This window comes from Taudactylus pleione, unplaced genomic scaffold (assembly GCF_031769625.1).
Source record: "Taudactylus pleione unplaced genomic scaffold, aTauple2 ptg000089l, whole genome shotgun sequence".
In the NCBI taxonomy this organism is placed as follows: domain Eukaryota; kingdom Metazoa; phylum Chordata; class Amphibia; order Anura; family Myobatrachidae; genus Taudactylus; species Taudactylus pleione.
Genome location: NW_028284491.1, coordinates 656,253 through 680,221, shown reverse-complemented (window position 1 = coordinate 680,221; position 23,969 = coordinate 656,253). Strand labels below are relative to the sequence as shown.

The 23,969-nt window shown below is 43.9% G+C and overlaps 1 protein-coding gene across 1 annotated transcript in view; it reads right to left on the bottom strand.

The window, feature by feature from the left end:
* Nucleotides 1-23,969, bottom strand: part of LOC148527271 (serine/threonine-protein kinase Nek5-like) — a 76,887-nt gene that overhangs the window by 14,781 nt on the left and 38,137 nt on the right. The window contains 8 exon segments of the mRNA XM_088469090.1: nt 1,180-1,272; nt 2,710-2,793; nt 3,485-3,583; nt 5,261-5,344; nt 13,276-13,377; nt 17,138-17,201; nt 18,880-19,058; nt 19,195-19,334. Of these exon segments, the coding sequence (XP_088325216.1) occupies nt 1,180-1,272; nt 2,710-2,793; nt 3,485-3,583; nt 5,261-5,344; nt 13,276-13,377; nt 17,138-17,201; nt 18,880-19,058; nt 19,195-19,334 (845 nt within the window).

Below are 23,969 nucleotides of genomic sequence, written 5' to 3'. Positions count from 1 at the left end.
ATAAGAATATCACTTGTTGATAAATCTGAGCCTAAGCAGGTGAATTTGGCCCTCTCAGCCACCACCAGTGGCCCCGAGCTAGTTCCTGCTTTGACATCAGATTTGATAGTAATAGTTTCTAACTAATACATTGCTGGCATGTTATTACAGACAGGTGTCTCTCTTTCTTTCTAAGTATTGTCTTAACTTATTATGGAGGTTAAGGGTAACGCAGCACTTCTGAAGACATGTAGCTCCGCCTGGGTGTCATATTGCCTATCACTGTGCTATACTGGTATGAAGCTTCATAAATGTGAATATCTGATTCCTATTAGCATCTATGGATCCTAAATTAATGTTATTACACTATATTTTAATTAGTTTTTTTTCTCCTGTTCTCAAGTGCCATGGACCTGAATCAAATTCTATAAAGTGCAGCTGTTACAGATGCGTAACTGAATACGTAACAGGGAAAGGCAGGGAGAGGGGGGGAGGAGAAGGCATCTCTATTAGGTAAAATGGTAGTTTACAGATGTGTCCTCATACACCTAGCACCAAAACGCCATGCGGCACAAGATGGCCAGCGCGACTGAGCAGCGTACCATAGTTTTCTTAAGATTTTGCATCTTATTCACAGATGCAGCGAAACACCACTCAGTGTACTAGAGACGCTGGGCTGCGACTTTTACCGCACAGGAATTAGTTCTAAACCCGTACAAAGTAGTAGATTAAACACAACGGAACTCGGTGCAAGAAAAAGCCGCAGCTGCTTCGTATACAGATTCAGACTCCGTCACACACAGATGTACAAATGTCGCACATCATATTCATCAGCGTAATATCGCAAAGTAGTTTTGTCTGTGAATAAGATGCACGTTCTCAGCGAGAAAGACGCTCTGCGCAACCAAAACTCCCGGGACCTGGCGTACAGAGTGGGACTGTTTGGCGTGACTGAAGCCACAATCTATGAAGGACAAATAAATAGTTATGTGCAATCTAATGGTAAAATAATCAGAACCATTAGACTGTAGCTAAACTTTATTATTTAACAAAGCTGCAGTGGAAATGTACCTTGAATATATCACAAAAGTGTGTAATGAAGGTGATATGGGCCAGTACACTGTAACGTTACTAATCACTAGTCTCCACATTTGAATAGAATCAGAACATTTGATGTTTTAGGAATCAGGGTGGTCCTACCTCTTCATCTTCTCTGTTATATTCCTCTGTAACAGGTCCATCTATTGTATTCTCTTCTGTGATAGCCTCATTTATTTCAAATTTAATTCCACCCTTCAAAAACACAAAACATAAAAATGTGTTGTGCAAAAGAATTCATTTTCATGTACAAACTTTGGGTGGAGTGTCTGTATAGCCTCATGATACCCAAGGCAAATAAAAAGAGATACTTTTGGAATCAATTAAATGTGCCAATAATATAGGTGGAATTGGTTCAAATCCGACAGCAGCAGCCCGACAAGGATGAAAATCCCGATCGTCCCCAGGTAAGTATTCACTAACCTAATTCTACCCCTTAACCCTCCCTTAGGGGTGCCTAACCCTAACCCCCCCCCCAGTGCCTAAACCTAACCCCCCCTTCCCCGCCGCCTAAACCTAAGTCCCCCGGGGGGGTGCCTAACCCTAAGTCCCCCCCGGGAGTGCCTGAGCCTAACCCTCCCTCCCCCTAGCCTAACTCTAACATCCCGGGGGGGTGCCTAACCCTAAGTCCCGCCGGGAGCCCTAAACCTAACCCTCCCCCCCCCCCCGCGGCTGTCTGCGCTCGGCATCACTTCGATCAGGATGCCGGGCGCCGGTAAAATGACAGGCGTCTAGATTTAGACGCCTGTCATTTAACCCTCACCGTGATTAAGCAGGAAGCCAGCTGTCGGGATTAGGTCCGCCGGCTTCCCGACTGCATACCTTATAGGTAAAGGGCCACAAAACTGCAGATATATGCTGAGCCAACATACATAAAAGTTCTCATCTCCTTACTGTTTGTACAAGTGGAATGTAAGCTCTTACAAGCAGGGCCCTCTACCCTCTTGTGCTTGTCCCTACTTTACTTTCATCTACTTCTTACTCCCCACTAGGGCACCTAACATTTGGTTGCTTAAGCTCTGTTGCTTATGTGGTTGTTATGGTCGCTAATGTAGCAATGTATATTATCCATGTCCTTGTCCTGAATTGTATTGTAAGTCTTTGGTCACCTATTTGTTTATATACTTTGTAAGGCGCTGCGGAACACTTGTGGAGCCATATAAATAAATTATAATAATTTTATTAGACAATTTAATCATTTTAATATGTAATTGGTCCAAATTGTTTCAAAAACCATCATCCAGTCCAATCAAAATTTGGTTTGATAGGACGGAATATTGGTGAAAATGCAAAAAAACAAACAAACAAAAAAAACACAACATTGTTATATGATGAGGACTTTATTTTGTGTGTGGAAACATTGTGCTCCTTACTCTGTAGTCATACATCCCATAAAATAACCAAATCTTTATGTAAGGCCAATCGTCCCACAGATCTCACCATTCAGTAGTCACGCTGAGCGATCAAGTCGCCCTTAAACTATTTTAAATTGTACGTAGACTCAATATATAAAAGCATGCAAGTTATTGCTCTTCCTTATCAGGCAATGAAAGGTAAAGTTTATGCTGGATCCAGACTGTATGTATATTTTCATAGAAATGTATTGAGTGATGCATTTGTTGTACAACATACCTTTACTTTATACTTTTCTTCCAGTGCTTTTCTTTCTTGTCGGTTTTGCATGATGATTTTATTTATTTGTTGTTGTTGCATCTCCTGAAGTGTGGAATAAATGTAATTTGTGTTTCATCTTTAGATAATTAATGTGTAGAAAAGTAATTGCCGATGGGCCTAGTGTACAAGCACTGACCTACGTAGTCCTAGGACCCGAGGCTAACAGTTATTAGCAAATTTCTATGGATATGAAAAGATACCATCTGCATGAAGCAGGTACACTCCATCTAAAGTGGCCTGCAATGTGGCACGATTCTTTACATGTGCAGTAACAAGTGAAAGATGGCCTCAAAGGTATTCCATACAGCTGTCTTCTGATAGAACTGATCTCTGGGAATTATCAGTAGAAGTGCTGGGGCCTAATAGATTCCCCTAGAGCTCAGTGGAGTCTGAGGAACCCTCGATGTAGGCTGTATTAGTGTTTGATTCTTTTTTACAAATAGATGGATGGAAGGGGACCCAAAGCAGTATCTTGCTTAGGACCTCATGGGAACCTCATCAGACACAAGACACATAACTATGACCAACCTGCCCTCTTGAAGAACGCCCTACAAAATTGTAAACTCCCTCAAACAGATCCAGGTTATCTCGACACACAGATCCAATCACTTTTATGATATGTAGGCAAATGTTGCCATTAAGGGTTATATACTGTATGTTTGTAATCTAGTACCACCCATGTCACCAATTCAAGGCCACTGAAGCACTGGGACAGTTGTGTCTATGGACCTACCTCAGTGGGTTCTTTACCATCAGTCTGGTCTTTGGGAGCTGGGCCTCCATTGTTTCCTGGTTTTACAAGGTATGTTCCATCTGTTGCTTTAGGAGTCTTCTGTGTAAGAACCATATTATTAAATGTAATCTTCAATATATCTGTGTGGTTCTTTGTATACAATAGCGATAATAAATGCATTTCATAAACCCAGACGTGTAACATGTAGTCTGAGTGTTATATGTTTATCATGTTTAATCTATTTAATAGCCTAGGCAGACCAATGTGTATTACTACTGTATGCTCCCATCGTCACAAGTGGTAGAGCTATTATTTCCCATGTGAGATAAAAATAACTTGTCACACAGGAGCTCGAGTAGTTTTGAACCCTCTTACTGCCCTATTTTTTTTTTTGCCCAGGTGAATTATCAAAGGGAGAAAGATACCTTATGGGACACACATTAATTTCCACTACGGCTTCCTTCGCTCAGCTGTGGAGGTCTGCTTCTGTACCCACTTTATTGGCTATTGAGAATAAGATTCAAAAGCATTGTGAGTTTGAAACAGCCGACTGTAAATATTTGTCCTCCGCTTCTTCTCAGTTAATGCTGTGGTTTAGATGGAATGAGTATCAGGAGGGTCAGGGTTGTTTGTCTTTATATAGTAAGGTTATAGACTTGACTACGTTAATGTCTCCTAGTCATTGAGGTTTGGCGCTATGTTAGTCGATTTGAAATTGTATTGTTATGTTTTTACTGTTCGATATGTTTTCCGATTGTATTCCCAATTGTGAACCCACTTTTTTTGTTTCCCCCCCTTTTTTATTTCTGTACCCCCTTTTCAAAATTCAATAAATATTATTGTGAAAAATTGTATCAAACTACAATACATTATTATTATGTCATAGTGGTGAACAAGGTCTGCGTTTACTGGGAAAAGTGGATAGACCACCTTGCTGCTGATACAATGTGGGAAACCAATTTCCGTACATAAAAGGAAATCTTTTATGGGATTTTTCTGCAGTACATTAAAGGGGTCCAGCCTCATCCCAATACCTTTGTTTCTCTTTTCTTTAAAAAAAAAAAAGTCTGCCCTGTTGAGCATGTAGACTAGATGTGCTACATAACTGGGCAGCCCTTGAAGCACTCTGTGGAGGATCCTGGTCTAAGCCTGTGCAGTGTGCACCCAATCAGAAGACTTATACCATCCACTGAGAACTGGATAATATTTCTTCCTCAAGTCTCCCCTCAGTAAGGCATGAAGAATATAGTTATAGTTAGCTGACATAAGGTCACAACTGCCATGGATTAGTTTGCGCATAGCTAAGAGAAGTTTGTCTGGCTTGTTAGGGAGCAACTGGGTATATCATAACCACATTTTGAACATATCTGTAATGCCCAATGGAAGGATTTATTTAATAGAGTGTTTGGGCTGTAAGTATAGCCATAGTCATATCAGCATTTAAACCAGGTGGATAATGGGGCTTTCCAGCCAATGGCTGTCAAGCCAAATATAGTTATTACACATAAACCTAGATCTGTTCCATAATTTAATGCTATGTTATCCAAAAGAGTCTGGTTCTTAATGTCCCTAGTAGGAATGTCTTTGCCCTATAAGGTAGGCCCTCACTGATAAGGGGCAATGGAATGATCTTCAAATTGGAAAGTTCATTTATGCATGGGAGTAGGGATAATAACTGGGAGGGACAAATACTTCTAATCAGAAAATTGTGACGTTTAAATTTAAAGTTGGGACAACCAGTGAGTGGTTACTATAGATGAAATATACTCACTATACCTGGTTTGCTTCAACTCTAACTCTTATTTCCCTGACTTCATTGTGATACTGCTGACGGATGACTTCAAGTTGCTTAAGATGATCCTGTCAAGCAAACAATCAATATTAATTTGCATATTGTAATCATAATTTCATTTTGCACACTGAATAGTTACTGCCACATATAATACTGCAAATTATCCAATGTTCCTTCATATTCATGTTATAAGGGGATATTTGGTTACTCACCGTTGAATCCTTTTCTCTGAATCAGGCTGGGGGCACTTGACCATGGGGTTGTACATGGGACTGAAAGGAGCTGGCACTTAACTAAACCTGTAGCTTTAACTCTAAGCTCCTCCCCTCTGCAACCTTATGACTTCAGTACAACTTCAAAAGTGCATGGTAAGGAGAAGCAGTAACTCAGTGAAACTGTTATAACAATAAAACAATTAACGGAACCGCAGGGACCGACTTTGTCAAAAGTGCAATGCAACACAACTGAGCATGAGGGAGAGAACGCAGTGTCCCCCAGCCTTATTTAGAGAAAAGGATTCAACAGTAAGTAACCAAAAATCCCCTTTTCTCCTTCATCAAGGGTGGGGGACACTGAACCATGGGATGTTCAAAAGCCGCCCCCAGGGGAGTGAGCGCTCAGGCTGCCTGACCGGATAACTGTACGCCTAAAGTGGGCGTCACCGAAGGCAAAAACATGAAACCTGTAAAACCGAGCAAACGTGTGGACAGAGGACCAGGTGACTGCACGGCAGACCTGTTCAGCCGAGGCCCCGTTGCTCCTTGTTCCGCCGAAGTACCCGAGGTAACATTGGCATTGGAGGAAAAAGATATGCCAGACGAAAACTCCACAGAACAGTCATGGCATCCACTGCGAAGGCCAGTGGGTCCCTGGATCTCGCACAAAATCGGGAAACAATATAGTTGTGCTGAGATGCCATCAGGTCCACCTCCGGAAGACCCTAATTCCATACCAACTGCTGGAAAACCTCCGAATGTAGAAACCACTCCCCCGGCAGGAAGGTGGTCCTGCTGAGAAAGTCCACCTCCCAATAATCCACACCTGGAAAGAACAGTGCCGAAAGTGACGGAACAAAGGCCTCCGCCCAAGCTAGAATGTGGCTGCCTCTGTCATTGCTGCCGCGATCTTGGTGCCACCCTGATGGTTCACATACCCCACGGACGTGGCGTTGTCTGACTGGATCCACACTGGCCAACCAACCAGGACGGACTGGGCTCCCAACAAAGCTAAATAGCTGGCACGGAGCTCCAGCACACTGCTTGGTAGGGCAGTCTCCAATGATGACCAAAGAAACTGAAGATGAAGACTCAATGTCACAGCGCCCCAAACGAGGAGACTTGCGTCTGTGGTCACAATGACCCAGCTTGGAGAGACCAAGGAATGACCACGGAGCAAATGATTGGAAACCAGCCGCCACCAATGGAGGGACTGCCAAGAGATGAGAGGTCCTCCGTGCGACCTGACCAATTGCGGAGAATTTCCCACTGGAAGTTCTGCGAGTGAAGCGAGCGTACTGGATGGTCTCGAAGGTGGAGACCATCGTACCCAGCAGCTTCATGCACCGCCAGAGGGACGGGCGACACACCCACAATACAGTCATGACCAAATCCTGGAGGGCCCGGGCTTTGGACTCGGGCAGGAAGACTCGCTGGAGAGAGGTGTCGAAGATCACTCCCAGGAACATCAGGCGCTGGCAAGTGATCCTGAAGCACCTGCACCCTGTGGTCCAAATGGACCTGCAACTGGGAAGCTGAATCTACTTTCACTAGATCAGGCCAGGCCAACCTGTGGCTCTCCAGCTGTTGAGAAACTACAAGTCCCAGCATGTCTTGCCACAGTTTTGCTGTTAGGAAATACTAAAACAGTAGCAGGGAATGATGGGACTTGTAGTTTCACAACAGCTGGAGAACCACAGGTTGGCCAGGCCTGCACTAGATTGTCCAAATAGAGAACGATCTAAGGATACTGGATTTGAACCTCTATACACTCCTGCCTATATCTTCTAATATCCTGCCTATAAACCTCTAAGGTTGATGCAATTTGGGTACGCAGTCATACATTAAAGACTCTAGACCTTGAACCTGTGTTTCCAAAGCACAAAGTATTATTCAAGTAAAAGTACAGTCAGTTACACGCTATGATCGAAGTACAATTTAGCGCAAATAAATTATACAGACCCAAGTACAGTTATACATGCGCATGCGCTCTGGACCAGATCCCCGCATCAGCAAGAAACCTCCGTCAATCAGCATTCAGCAAGAAGACTAGAAACCCAGGGTCAGAGCATACATATTTATACCCCCCAGAAATAGACAATACAATAGAGGACTTTGTTGCTGATCCCATTGGTTCCCAGTGCGGGTGCATTTGTTACAGGGCATTTAACAGGTTGGTTCAAATGGACACAGAACAGCCTCTAACAGCTTGTTGCCTCCTCTATTTCCCCTGCATGCAAATCTAGGCTGTTGGTTTCACAAAAATACATTTTGGTTCTCTATGTCTTTACGGTCCATTAGTTGCGAACGCATGTTCCGATCTTCACACCGATGGTACCGGAAAGCTGTGGATAAAGTGCGGATCAGTATAATATCAAACACGGCTTACTTATCATGTATTAAATCTTAGATACCAAAATAGTCTTTATTTCACAGCATTTGTAATAAATGAATAAAACTTGGATCTTTTATTTTATAGCTATGGAACCTTTTGTGTAAGTGTGCATTATGTAAGTATTGGGGATATGGGAAAAAGACACTAGTTAGGTTTATCTGATTTGGGGCAGATGTGCACGCATGCAGCTAATAAACAGCGTTCGCATGCAGGTTATTGTGCATTCGCTACTGAGCGTCATGTTAGCAGTGCAACTGTGCGTAATGTGCGGTGTTTATGCATGAGATTCTATCTATGATGGACTTAACACACATATATATATATATATTAGGGATGTGCAGGCTCGGATAGGTTCGAGTTTGCACGTGGAGTTCGGATTTTTCCCTCCAAAAAAACGGAACTCACAACGAGGCAAAACGTCATCTTACATGGACGAACATCATCATTCCTGGTCTTTTGTCCAGGAATGATGATGTTCGACCATGTAAGATGACGTTTTGCCTCGTTCTGAGTTCCGTTTTTTTGGAGGGAAAAATCCGAACTCCACGTGCAAACTCGAACCTATCCGAGCCTGCACATCCCTAATATATATATATATATATATATATATATATATATATATATATATATATATATATATATATATACATACATATATATATATATATATATATATATATATATATACACACACACACACGTATATATACACACACATATATACACATACACACACACATATATACACATCTCATTCCTTACTTACAGTTTCAAACTGCAATGCAAATGTGTTACCCCCAGCTGTGAAGCTGGGGCTATTCTGTCTGGGAGTGGGACTAAAACCTGTTTAGGATTCAGACAAATTCAATTGTGTAGATCAATGTCTGGGTTATATTACAATTGCCACAACTATACTTGTCTATATACAGGGATTCCCAATTTGTATGTAAAACGCTCACAGTATTCTGGTGTCTTGTCTATTCTATTTACTTTTCTCAGGAGGCTGTTTTTTCTAGTTGTTTTTGGTAGAATATCAAAAACATTGCCATCTGTACTTAGCTCGTGAGTTGTAACTTAAAATGGCGCTGGTCGCAAAATGGTGTCTTGCAGATTCTTATTTTTAAGATGGAGTCTAGCTGCCATTCACAAGATGGCGTCGTTCCGATCTAATTTTAAGCTGATCTTGTCTCAGCCAATTATCCAGCTTCGACAGATCGTTATCCCGTCCTTGTACAGCAGGCTTGCTATTGCCAACATGATCTTCACGAAGACGCGTGGGTAAGTTGCCAAGCTGAAAGGCAGTGCCTGGAACTGATAGGCCGACTGAACCCGAGAAGAGAGTGAATGTGGAGGAACACGTCCCTGACGTCGAGCAAGGCCAAAAATGTTTTGGCCGACATTCCCTGGATCACCGAGCGGAGAGATTCCATGCGTAAATGGTCCACCCACAGTCTCGTGTTCAAAGCCCGTAGATTCAAGATCGGGCGATTGGTGCCGATCGGCTTTTGAACATCCTTGTTTCCGTTCCGACGCCAAAACCAGTACAATAACTCCTTCCGCAAGCAGAAAACTGATAGCCTGGTCCAAAGCCACTCTCTTCTCCATGTCCCAGGAAAAGGGTGTTGCGAAAAAATGTTGTGATGGGGGGACCTCTGAGGTCGATGACATATCCTCGGGAAACGCCTGTAGGTACCAGAGAATCTGCCCCGAGGAGCGTAATCCCTGCTGGGGAAAAACCGGCCTCGGGCAGACTGACCTCTAGTAGACGCTCCCCCTCGTGAAACCGTGGTCCCTGGTGTTTTTGGGCCACGACGGGCAGGAAAGTGCTTTTCCCACCTGTGTACCGTCCAAATCCATTAAAGCATCTCTGGATAAGTCACCCTGAAGTCCAGCAACAAGCTTTCGGCCCATGTCTCCATGGCCTGAGCGACCCACGCTGAGGCCAGCAAAGGGCAAATAACGACCCAGAGCCAATAAAATTGGACTTAAGGCAACCTTCCAATTTCTTATCCAGCGGATCCTTGAAGGCCGCCAAACCCTGAACCGGAAGCGCAGTGTGCTTAGGTAAACGTTCCACTGCTGCATCCACCTTGGGAGGTAGCTCCCACTTGGTGACATGGTCTGGCGGAAGTGGGTAAAGGGACGCAAGCTTGCGAGGAACAGAGAACTTTTTGTCCGGGGCCTTCCACGCTTCTTTCACGAGATCTGAGAGATCCGAGGAAGCAGGGAAAGAAGCAATCCTCTTGCATCTACGCTTGAACGGTCCCACCGCTTGTGCCTGGGTATCCAAGTCTTCCACACCTTTGCCCAACGAGGGCTCTTGATCTTCCCCTTCAGGGAGAACCTCCTTTTCCGGTAGTTCACCCTCCTCCTCCTCGGACTCCAAAACGTCTAACGGCCCCCTTAGAAGGAGGACGATAGTGACCGACCCATAGCCCGTGCCCACGCCGGCTCATCCGAGGTGTGCGCTGCTCCTCCCGACGCCTGTGCACCACCAGCCGCAGCCTGATAGTCTGCGCACAGCGCCCCAGAGTCCAACTGTCCACATGGCAATTTCACGTGACACTGGGCTCATGTAAAAAACACCACCATAGTAGCATTCTTTGCCCTGATGGCCTTCAGTTTGTCCGCCTTCACTGCCACCAGGTTCCGCTGATTACAGTGAACTCAGGCAGATAGGACAAATAAACTGGTCACTGACAACTGCACTCCAAGACTTGTACAAAAAATAAACAAAATAACAAAGAAAAAGAAAGAAAGAAAAGAGAAAAAGAAAGAGAAAAAGAAAGAAAGAGAAAAAGAAAGAGAAAAAGAGAGAAACAGAAAAAGAAAGAAACAGAAAAAGAAAGAAAGAGAAAAAAAAAAAAGAGAAAGAGAAAAGGAGAAAGAGAAAAAGAAAATGAAAAAGAAAGAAAGAGAAAATAAATACAGGTAACTAGCCTCCCTGGAAGGAGTCAGGAGTGGCAGAGGAGAGGAGCAGAGGCCAAAGACACTCGATTTAAAGCTGTCTAGCCCACAGAGGCAGAAAACCCCGGTTGTGCCTCCTTTGGGGGGGGAATCAGTGCTGATAGGCGCAGGAGAGTGGTCGTGCTGAACGAGGGCGGGGAGCCTAAGTGTTACTCTCCCCTGCAGTGGGGTAAACACTCTCTATGCCCCAGTGCGGGCTTCCTAATTAGCAATGCAGCGTCATTGTACACATCACCTGCATGTATTCAGCCTGCACTGATCGCTGTGCTTGTGGCGGGGAAAGGCAACCTCAAGGGCTGCGAGCAGCTCTGATGGCTTTCGATGATACCGATTAATCAAACAATTCCAGGACATGACGTGTGTTGCGAGTGGAAAGGGGGTGTCTTTATACACTAGCGAGCGCTCAGTGCCGTAGCTCTCTAAGACATAGAGTGCGTCCTTACGCCACGCAGTGCGATTTAGGAATTTGAGTATCCGGCCCCTTTTCACCAGCAAGCGATCGCATCTTGTGAGCAGATCTAAATGAGCTCCTTAATCTACACTAAAGTCATGGGGTTGCAGAGGGGAGGAGCTTAGAGTTAAAGCTACAGGTTCAGTTAAGTGCCAGCTCTTTGCAGTCCCATCTATAACCCCATGGGCCAGTGTCCCCTAGCCTTGATGAAGGAGAAATACTAGATATTACAATGGAAGCAAGTAACATAACATAGTATATGTTATACTTATAACATGAAATTGGTAAGTAACACATATCATAACTATAGAAAGTGACTAAAATGTTGGTCGCCACATATGCTAAACTGGTGAGTTACCCCAGTGTTTTCTATTATTGCACTCCAATCCTACATGGAATAAGAGAAAGCAGGATTGTATATTGGCAAAGTCAGATTATGATTCTTTCAGACTTATTAGGGGTCTATTTACTAAGCAGTGTTAGGACACAGAGTGAAAAGTGATAAGGTGCCAGCCAATCAGCTCCCAACTGTCATTTTTCAAACACAGCCTGTGAGATGGCAGTTAGGAGCGGATTGGCTGGTACCTTATCACTTTTCACTTCTCCTAACACTGCTTAATAAATAGACCCCTTAACCAACTTATTTGCAGCCCAATGGGAAAATGTGGTGAGTTGGGTACAGTTCCTAGTGAATTGTGTAATCGAGCCCTTGCCCACCTCACTGGGGAAGTGGACATATCTGGAAAGGTAGTCTACTCTCCCAGGAGTCAGGGAGAACATGTTGGGAGATCACACATGTTCCATGTTAATGTGACATTCAACTGCAGCGCTGTCAAGCTAAGACATTACCACCCCACTCAGTGAAGACATCATTATGAGAGTGGGGTTGGGTACGGGATGCCGGTGGTCAGAATCCCACCGCCGGCATCCCGACAGGGTAAGCATACCAACAGTTGTTGGTCAGTATGCTAACCCTTCTCCTACCCCTTACCTTCCCCGATGCCTGACCCTAACCTCCCCCCTTAGTGCCTAACCCTATCCCTAGTGCCAAAAGGGTCTATTTACTAAGCAGTGTTAGGAGACAGAGTGAAAAGTGATAAGGTGCCAGCCAATCAGCTCCCAACTGTCATTTTTCAAACACAGCCTGTGAGATGACAGTTGGGAGCTGATTGGCTGGCTCCTTATCACTTTTCACTCTGTCTCCTAACACTGCTTAGTAACTAGACCCCTAAATCTGGGGTTGGGAACCTTTTTATGCCGAGAGCCATTTTTAATACATAAAACATTATTTGCGAGCCCAGTGCAGGCCACGCCCCCTTTATGTGATGTCACACTGGGTGGGGCCACAATTGCCAGTGTTTACAGGATGCTCCGGGGAGCTGTAAGGGCAGTGGTGTGACTGCTGCATAGATTATGGCTGCAGGGTGCCATTCTAGGCACCCTGTTAGCCAGATGAGGCTAGCAAAAAAAAGCTCAGAGGGCCAGACCAAATGATTCCGTGAGCCTTATATGGCCTAAATCTAACCCTAACCTCCCCCAACCCCACTGTTTACATTCCGTATCCCAGTGGTTGAGATCCCAGCGCCGGGATTCCGACTGGTGTTGGGATTCCGGCACTGGTAATGTAAGCGTCGGCATCCCGATCGCCGGGATGCCAAACATATCCCATGGAAGTGTCCTACTGGGATCTGGTAATCGTTGCTGAGAAAGAGTCATATGAGTTACTATGACATCACAGGTCCATCCCCTGTTTATAACTCAACCTATTGCATTTCTGCAAATCAAGAGCGCCAAATTATCAATCACTGCCTGCCCATCCCTCCTAACACGGCAGCCTGCTACAGAGGAGTGACACAGAGCATTGGGGACATATTTAGTTACGACTAAGCACCCCAGCAGCTTTATTGCAGGTACAGATTATAATTCACTAAATGTCTAGTGTGCCTACCAGCAATATCAAATTAAAAATACCTCATTATTTCTGACATATTGTTTCTGTTTGTTCATTGCCGGATCAACCCACATTTCTGCCCTTTGTCTACCATAGTAATCAGCAGAGGATGGGCGCAGTCCCTATATACAAAAAAAGAAAAAGTTAGATAGATTTCATGTGTTTATGTAAAGCACTCTATGAATAAAGTTACAGAAGTGCAGGAGAGAGGGACTAGAGAGAAAGAAAATCATTTGTTTCTTAAAATTAATAAAGAAAATTATTGTAACCAACAAATACCCTTATTTTACTTTTATTTTAAAACATGTCATAAAAATGTGTAAAGAAAAGAACAACATGAAAGCAAAGGAGAGCTACATAAAGAGACAGTAGTTACATAAGCATAATGCACACAAGTAGAAGTCCGCTTTCTATAGACACCACCTGCTGCATCTGAATTTTAGATGGACGGAATTGCACAACCGCTTGTATGTGACTATCTCTGAATCAGGCCCTGTCTGAAGGTGATAGAGGACTTTAGGGAAGATCAACATTTTAAGAAGATTGTTAGGGTCAAGTAAAGCCGGACATACATCCAACCAACTTTCCTCCAACCATCCAACTGGCCAACCATCTAAAACGGTGCTCCACACACACCTAACCAACTATCAAGCTTCCGGCTTCTAGTAAAAATATTAATTCATGTTCATGGGGGTGAACGCAGGTTGCGTGTGATCATGGGGAAGTGACTGCGAGTGGGCCGGGTGATCGTGAGGTGTGGGGGGGTGCGGGCAGATGGCACTGAAGATGCTGTTGCTGGTAGTGCTCCTGGGGCATATCTATATAGGGGTTCATTAAATACACACATTGACACTATACAGGGTTCCATATACACAAAGTTACACTATACAGGGTTCCATATACACAAAATTACATAGGTTCAATATATACACACACAGTCATTCAAGAGTTACAAATATTGTATTTTATATGTACAGAGAAACACAGATACAGAAGGACAGGGTAATTACAGCCAACAAAGGAGTAGGGATACACAGCAATACTTTATCATGCTACGCTAAATAACAGTAAAAAAATAAGTGTTGATACCATATTCATCGTATAGCTTACTAGTAGTTCTAATTCAGTATACAAAATATAAGTAAATAAATATATTGTTCTACCTGCAACTTCTGCCGACAGCATAGCCCACACCCCACGTGAATTGCACTCCCTGTCCCTGTCCGTCTACGGCTGCTGGGGGTCTTTATTACATGTAGTAATGGGTACATCACCCGGGGCACCAGTAACGGGCCCAGCCCTGGTAGATTTGTTATTGGTTATACCCCGGATGTCATCGTCTACTACCTATTAGTTTTTAGGGAGTGTTGAATGGTAACCTCTTAGATAAATATACTAGACAGTATGTTCTTAATATATGTATGCTTGCTATAGCTTGTATTGCCCGCTCATAGATGGCCCCTACAGACCCTGATTATGGTGAATGGCACTTGGTTAATACCACAACTGCGCATGAAAGATATATGTACCTGGCCGGATGCGTGAATATAAGTTTGATTGTATCTGGTGTAAATGGCTTATGTCCACATGTACTGAGTGTCCTTCTCAAACGGACGCTTCCTCTCTCTCTGGGCCATCAACTTGATGCACGGTTGCTTGCGGAGTGTTGGACTAATGCCCTGTTGTAATGTTTCTTTGCTGTAAATCCCCTTCAATGTTTCGTATCTTGCCGCATATTTCTATTATCACTATATCTTTGTATCCTGATGTCTTTACATATGGCGTTTGCCGCCTTCAAAGCTACGTGGATGTCACTGTATTTCATATATATTCTTTCGTCAACTACTGACTTTTATTTTTCTTGTATTTTTTTTATGTTTACCTACAAACTTACTAAAAAATACTCAATTTATATATAAAAAAAAAAAAACACCGGGAAAAGTGGCCACCCCTGCAATGTACCTTGGGAACATGGTCATTAAGAAGGCCATTAATTAATGATGAGGTGGAAGGGTTAGTATAGAGAAAATTAACAAGACCAATAAAAGTAGGACCAAATGCCCGATGTCGAAGGACAGCAAGCATCTATGGGGTTTGGTACAACAGATCTACATTGAAAAGATAAACAAAGTCTAGACAGTCCCCACATGGTATACAGTCAATAGGTAGACAGGAACAAAAGGCAGACACACAAAATGTCGACATGAATGGAACCAGATATTCGACCTAATGCTCCCCTTGGTGCCTAAACCTTAACTCCTGGTGCCTAACCCTAACCGTCCCTCCTAGTGCCTAACCCTAACCATCCCTCCTAGAGCCTAATCCTAACATAAATGCCTAACCCTAACAAAAAAACAAAACAGGTGTCAACCTTATCAATGTTGACCTTTAACCCTGTATATATTCATCCATGTCAACCTTTTGGGTGTACACCTTTTGTCCCTACTTATTGACTGTCTACCATGTGATGTCTACCTAGACATTGTCAACCTTTTTAATGTAGATCTATTGACTGGAACTTGCATCTATGGCTAGGAGACCATAGCAAAGACCTTACTAGCATCAAGGCTAAGCAACATATTATTGGAGCGAGAGTGTGAGGAAGAGGCTTTATGTGCCGCTATTGCCAAATGAATTCCACGAACCGAGTGACGGTCCCTGACGAAACCCAACTGATGGTTTGTCAATAACAAAGAAAGAATTGTCTGCAACCTACAGGCCATTATCTTAGCAAGCAATTTGCAGTCAAGGATCTAGAGAGTTATACGGCAGTAGGATGACACCAATAGAAGATCCTTGTCAGGTTCAAAATGAAGGTGGTATAGACTTGATTAAAGCGTGGATAGTTCCAACAATACAGGGACCAGGTCAGCTTGGATTTTTTTTAATACTCAGCTGTATAACCATCAGGACCCAGTGACTTATGAAATGACAACAAAGAGATAGCAGAGAACACTTCCTGAGCTGTAATCTGTGCATCAAGTAAAGGACATTGACTAGAGGTCAAAGACGGTAAATTCAACGATGCCAAAAAAACATCCAGAGCCTGAGGATCGGGAGAGCCACTGGTATAAAAATCTGAGTAGTAGATTACTAACATCTCGTAGATGTCAGTAGAGTCAATACTTTAGAGTGGAACCAGGACGATGAAGGTCAACTATACGGTTCCTTTTTTATTGGTCTTCACCATGTTAGCCACTATTCTCCCTTTCCTTCCCTCCATCGATAGAATTTATTTTTAGTGTGAGCAATTTGTTGATTAACCTGAAAGAGCAAAGTAACCCCAAAAAACTTTCCAATATATGGCGCGACTGTTGATATAATTCATGAAGACCATCAATCTGGTCAGATACGTAAGCCTCATAGCAAGATTGTTGGACTGACACAGGGATACAAATGTAGCGGTTTCCTTTTGTGTTCAGCAACATAAGCGACAAAGTGACCCCTCATGACCACTTTCGAGGTCTCCAAAAAGAGGATGGGATCATCCCAGTGTTCAATGTGGTCATCATGGTACTCCACCCATTTTAGTTTTACACTTTTTTGTAAAATTCTCAGATTTATACACGTAAGAAAGGAAATGCAGAGAGCAAAAAAAAAAAAAGGGACACAGCAAGGGTAATTTAAGCATAATAAAAATAGGGGCATGAACCGTGATGAGGATATCGCCTACTTATGTATCCTGAAGCTCCAATATTAGATTATCATTTACTAAAAGATAATAGTTTTTAGAAAAAGAGTGGTGGACTGCAGAATAAAAGATATATTGAGTGTTCCTACCCAAATACCCTTGTTTTAATCTAATTTGTACTTACATTTATTAACATTAAATGCTCTCTCAAATGTCTTACTCAGTTTACAGAAAAAAATTAATTTACTCACCAGCTGTTTTTCAACCTGTAACTTTATCCTCTCTGCCTCCTGTTTTCTTTGTAAATAATCATTCCTGGAAAAACAAGAGAGTGTTAAATAATGATGAATTCTAACAGTGACTGTTATCCTCAAAAAGTGTTATATCTAAAAACTTAAGGGAGTATGATAATAAGTACAGACGCAGGTATTTTATTACATTTATAGTGCTCTATAGTTAAATGAACGTAATCTATTTGCCTTAAATATTAAGTTCATACAATAGTGTCTAAAAATTAAAAAAACATCTCCCCCCCAAATTACAAAACCAGAGGGTCCTAATGTCCTGGTACACTGCAATTCCAGAGAAAGCTAAATCTGCCTCTGTCCCTGTCTAGACTATGGAAAACTTTTAATGAAAACACCACCTTGCTCAAATGTACTGATAAAGCAGTTTACACAGCTCCTGTGCCTCGTGTTTCCCAGGAACTGTAGCAGTATCTGACTTGGGAACTCTACAGTCACCATGGAAGGTGACAAACATTCAGAAGGAGATAAGCAGTTATGCTCACTTACGGCTTTCTTCCCAAATATTTCCCCACTGATCTCTCACAATGGCTAAGCTAGCATACTAACCACAAAGCCCATTCCTGTAACATCTACAACAGAGATCTCATACTCTTGTGGCTAAGGTACAATACAGAGACCACAGCCTAGAGAATAATATATAATATAGAGCCGATTACCTGATGGCAAGTATACAATTCAGAGCTACCTTGGTGACCAGTATCTAATATAAATCCCAATGCTTAGAGGATAACATACAATACAGAACCCACTGCCTGGTGACTAGAGTACAGAACCCATTCCCCAATGTCCAGCACCCAATGAAGCTCATTCCCAGGTGCGCAATAAAGCTCATTTTTCTGGTGTCCAACTGTGCAATTCGATCTCCAATCCGTGCCTGGAGTATGGTGGAAGCCCTCAGGCAGCCCAAGTTCTGCCACTGGATTGTGGAGCTGCTATAAAATAGATATACTATTTAATAATTACATAGGGTATATTAAGGGCATTTGGCCATGTATAGTCATGTTCTTAAGGAACCTGGGCGATTTAATCCAATGAAACGCGTTGAGCTGTACTCCTGCCACTATATTTGATTCATTTGGACTTTGTGACCCTCCTTGGAACAAATCTGCAGCAACTTGGATACCTAGTGGACCTTCCCAGCCCGTTTTTCTGCACTTGGCTGCTAAGGGGACTGCTTAGATACAAGGACACATCGATTGGTAATATCATGTTGCTCTTTTGGGATCCCCAGAGACATGGAGGGGAGATTCCTAATTTGAAAAATGGCATATACAGGAGTCAGTATAACTATCTTTGAATTATTTCATCTACTGTTGCAATCTATATGATAGTATTTTATCAATATAGTTATTGTTTATGTTTTTTTACTTATTAAATGTGTCATATTGCTTTGCTAAACCATCTATCTTATTTAACTTTTATACAACAGCGCTGATTCTTTTTCTATTTTGTATTATCTCTAATGTGGGGGCTGACTATCCCCTTACCAGCTGCTTTTCTTGACAGCGCGCTAGTCTTTCTATTTATAATACTATCATACTTGGAGCTGCTATAAGCCTCTTGCAATCCAGTAGTTGTCAGGTTACCGGTGGGGTCACTGCACTGATGAGATTCCATAGGTGTACATGTCCTTCTGTCTACTAGTACAGTTTATCCCTTGTGATTTATATGGAAGCAATCCTTACCATTGATTAGGGGAATTGACTCTTTGGTTTATCTGTGGACTATAGTGGGGCTGATATGCATAGTGTTGCGGCTGTATGTTGTTCAGCCTGGCGTAATAATGGTCATATTTTCCTTGTAGTCTTCCAGCTGCTGCTCTTTCCAGAACGTCCAACCTAGGTCTCCAGTTCTGTTCATGCACCTAATGAAATCAGCAATAAGCACAAAACACATTTATTTCTGAAGGTGGAAGTCGCTTTCCACAGCTTACAGTTCAGCGTCACGTTGCTTCCTCTAGGAAATGCTTAATGCAATATTACTGGAGGCAAAGTGATCACCTTGGCAGGATTGTTCTGCTGCAGATGGGAAGGTGGTTTCCATTCATTCCTGTGATGGTATTCTGCTCGCTTTGAAGGGGTGACTACTTTTTGTCTTGGAGGATGGACATCCTGAGCTCTGACTTTTTCGTTCTTTGGAACTTAAGACATGAAAAAAATAAAATGCGTATATGAAGGAATATTAAGTTTATTTGCTTGTGTTTGTAGTTTGATGTCTCAATTGTACAATGCTATGGAATCAGGATATGCGGTCAATATCCCGGCAAAGGGAATGCCACCACTTAGAATACCAGCGCTAGAATCCTGACACCTATTAGAATACCGGTGCCGGCATCCCTACTGCCGTCATCCCGAAGGTTAGGGGGAGGATTAGGCACTAGGGAGAGGGTTAGGGTTAGGCACTGGGGGGGGGGTTAAGTTTAGGGTACGTGGAGGGGGAGGTTAGGTTTTAGGCACTCTGTGGGGAGGTTAGGTTTAGGCACCGGGTAAGGGAGGGTCTGGGTTAGGGGTAGGAGAAGAGTTAGGATACCTACCGACAGGTGTTGGTATCCTAACCCTGTCTGGATTTTGACCACCGGGATCCTAAGGCTGGCATCCCGTACCCAACACAGAATAGGTATGATGCTTTATAAATTATCGATGACAATAATTTAATAGTTTCTGCAACTAAGTCTGTGTTAGTTTCTGCAGGCCATGAATTATGTATGTATAGTGAAATAGTGCCCTGACGTTCTTTGTGCACAATGCCTGCACTAAGACATATGAGGAATGACACTTCCACCACCAAGATGTTTATTCAGCAAAACTACATTGTATTAGTACATCATGGACAGTACAACAATATATCACCAAAAATAATGTCAAGTTCTGTACATCATACCAGTCCACAATGACATAGTCCTCATAATTAATACATATGTATACTCTGGTTAAAACAGGAATTGGTACTTACCGATAAATCCCTTTCTCCGATTCCACAGGGGACACTGGAGTCTCAGTACAGTGGGGTATAGATGTGGGATAACCGGGAGCTGGCACTCTAATAAATTGGAATTTAAATTGGAGCTCCTCCCCCTCTATACCCCCCTACAGGTCAGTCTTAAGAAACTGTGCCCGAGTAGAGCTGGAAAATAGAATAATAGAGGAGAGGAGAAGCTAGAACATACATGAACAAACAAGCAAATATGCAAACAAATCAAGCAGACTTTGAAGAAAAACGACTGTCCAAACCAGGAAGAACAATAACCAAGGCAGGTGGAACAGCGCCGGGTGGGCGTCCAGTGTCCCCCTGTGGAATTGGAGAAAGGGATTTATCGGTAAGTACCAAAATCCTGTTTTCTCCTTCATCCGCCAGGGGACACTGGAGTCTCAGTACAGTGGGGACATCCAGAGCTCACATCTCGGGCGGGAGAGCGCCGAGAACCCTGCAAAACAGCACGGCCATACTGTGAAGCAGATGCCGCAAACGTGTCAAAACGGTAAAACTTTGCAAAAGTATGCCGGCCTGACCAAGTGGCCGCCCGACAAAGCTGAGTCAGGGAAACACCGCGGGCAGCCGCCCAAGAAGGACCCACAGCGCGTAGAATGTGCTGTGATTGAAGTAGGAGGTTGTATTGATGCAGCCAGAAAGGCTTGTCTGATTGTCAGACGAATCCATCTAGAAATAGTTGCCTTAGAAGCCGGCCAGCCCGGACGCGCCATATCATATCGAACAAACACTGTATCCGACTTCCGGAGGGATGACGTCCTATCAACATAAATCCGAAGAGCCCGGACAACGTCTAGGGATCTGGAAGCCGAAGAATCGTCTTTAACCACCGGAACCACAATTGGTTGGTTGATGTGAAATGCAGACACTACCTTAGGCATAAAAGATAACTGCGTACGTAGCTCAGCCCTATCCTCATGAAAAATGAGGTAAGGTGGACAACAAGAAAGCGCCCCTAGCTCAGACACATGCCTAGCAGAGGCGAGCGCCAAAAGGAGAACCACTTTCCATGATAAAAATTTTAATTCCACAGTCTGTATAGGTTCAAATAGGGAAGACTGGAGAAAAGAGTACCAAATCCAAATCCCAATCCCATGGGGCCGTTGGAGGTACAAACGGAGGTTGTAACCGGACAACCCCTTGTAGAAATGTTTGGACATCCGGCAATAATGCTAGTTTCTTCTGAAAGAAAATCGACAGAGCAGATATTTGAACCTTCAAAGATCCCAGACGAAGACCTGCTGATAAAACAGCCTGTAGAAAAAGAAACAGCCTGGCTAAGTTGAATTCTGACAGTGGCGCACCCTTGCGTTCACACCAAGAGACATACGCCTTCCATATACGATGATAGTGCTTTGAGGTAACGTCCTTCCTAGCCCTAAACATAGTAGGAATCACCCTGGAAGGGATACCCTTTCTTCTTAAGATAGCCCTTTCAACAGCCACGCAGACAAACGAAGCCGCTTTAAGTCCTGATAGATAAACGGACCCTGTTGCAGTAGATCTTGTAGAGGAAGAGGCCATGGGTCGTCTATCAGTAGAAGACATAGGTTGGCATTGTTGGACTGCACTCTGATGGCACGGCCCTTCAACAGAGGATGTGCTACCTGAAGAGCATAGAACACGGCCCTTAGCGCCAGAATGTTTATGGGCAGTACCGCCTCCAGTTGAGTCCAGCGGCCCTAAAAGTGTCTTCCCCGAGTCACTGCCCCCCATACTCTCAGACTGGCATCTGTGGTGAGGAGCATCCATTCCCACATTGCTAACTGCTTACCTGCCAATAGGTGAGAGGAATTCAGCCACCAAAGGAGAGATGTTCGAGTCCTGGGTGACAGTTGAACTCGCTGGTGAAGAAAAAGGTGGGACACTGAGAGAGGAGGTCCAGTTGGAATGGACGGGCATGGAACCTCCTGTATTGGATGCACTCGAAGGTCGCAACCATCTTCCCCAGAAGTCGAATACACAGGTGTACTGACACCCTGCGATTATACAGTATCAATCGCACCATGTGTTGGATGGAGGTGACCTTTTCCTGCAGAAGAAATACCTTCTGCTCCACCATGTCCAAAGTCATCCCTAGGAAAAGCAGACACTGAGTAGGCTGTAGATGAGATTTTTGGTAATTCAGGATCCATCCGTGTTGTAACAGAAGACTCTGTTACCGGGATGTTCTGCAGTAATTGAGTGACTGGCTGAGCCTTGAGAAGCAGGTCGTCCAAGTGCGGGACGATAGTAACCCCTTGAATCTGAAGAAGAGCCATCATTACCTTCGTGAACACTCTTGGGTGCTGATGAAAGACCGAAAGGTAAGGCCTGAAATTGAAAATGAGAGGCCCACACTGCGAACCAAAGGAATGCCTGATGAGGAGGCCAAATGGGAATGTGGAGATAGGCATCCTTTATGTCCAAGGATAAGAGAAACTCGTCTCTCTCGAGCCCTGCAATGACAGACTGCAGGGACTCCATTTTGAACTTGAAGATCCGCAAATAAGGATTGAGATGTTTCAAGTTCAGAATGGGTCTCACTGAGCCGTCCGGCTTGGGAACTACAAACAAGCTGGAATAAAAGCCTTGACCCTGCTGATGGATAGGGACATTCACTATTACTCGAGAAGACAGTAGCTTTTCTATTGCTTCCTGTATTACAACCAGTTTGTCCGCTGATGCCGGCAAACCGGTTGTGAAAAAACGAGGAGGAGGTTGGATCTGAAAATCCAACTTCAACCCCTGAATAATGATGTCCCGGATCCACGCGTCCTGGCAAGACTTGATCCAAACTTCTTTGAAATTGCAAAGGTGAGCTCCCACCCTGGGGTCCCCCAAGAGAGAAGGGAACGCGTATGCCGGAGCCTTAACTGAAGACTTATCTGCTGGGAGGAGGATGCAGTGGCTCTACCCCTGCCTCTGGAACCACGGGAGATAGCAGGAGCTCCTCTGCCACGACCCCTGAATCTCCCTGGGATACGAAAGGACCGAAAGGATGGTTCAGCAAAGGGTTTCCTAGGAGGAGTAGCAGCAGATGGGAGAAAAGTGGAGTTACCACCTGTGGCTTGAGATGTCCACTTATCCAGTTCTGCTCCAAACAGAGCGTTCCCTGTGAATGGAAGCGCTTCCACGACTCTCTTAGATTCCTCATCCGCCTGCCATTGTCTCAGTCACAGGACGCTGCGGGCTGAGACAGCCAAAGCCGAGGATTTAGAGCAGTGGTTCTCAAACTCGGTCCTCAGGACCCCACACAGGTCATGTTTTGCAGGTCACCCAGCAGGTGCACAGGTGTAATCATTACTCACTGACACATTTTAAAAGGTCCACAGGTGGAGCTAATTATTTCACTTTATTTAGTGTGGAGACATGGAAAACATGTACCGTTTGGGGTCCTGAGGACAGAGTTTGAAAACCTGTGATCTAGAGGAAAGACTACAAATATCTTTTGAAGCCTCTCCAAGAAAATAAGCAGACTCTGCAATCTGTTCTGCTAGAGCACAGGTTCTCAAACTCGGTCCTCAGGACCCCAAACGGTGCATGTTTTCCATGTCTCCACACTGAATCAAGTGAAATTAGCTCCTGGGGATCTTTTAAAATGTGTCAGTGAGTAATGAATGCACATGTGCACCTGCTGGGTGACCTGTGTGGGGTCCTGAGGAACGAGTTTGAGAACCACTGCGCTAGAGGAACCAGATCCTCTGCCGGAACACCAGTCTTAAGGCCCTCAGCAAGCTGCATAGCCCATGCTTCCGCTGCCTTGTTGACCCAACAGCTGACTAATGCGGGTCAAAGGGACACCCCC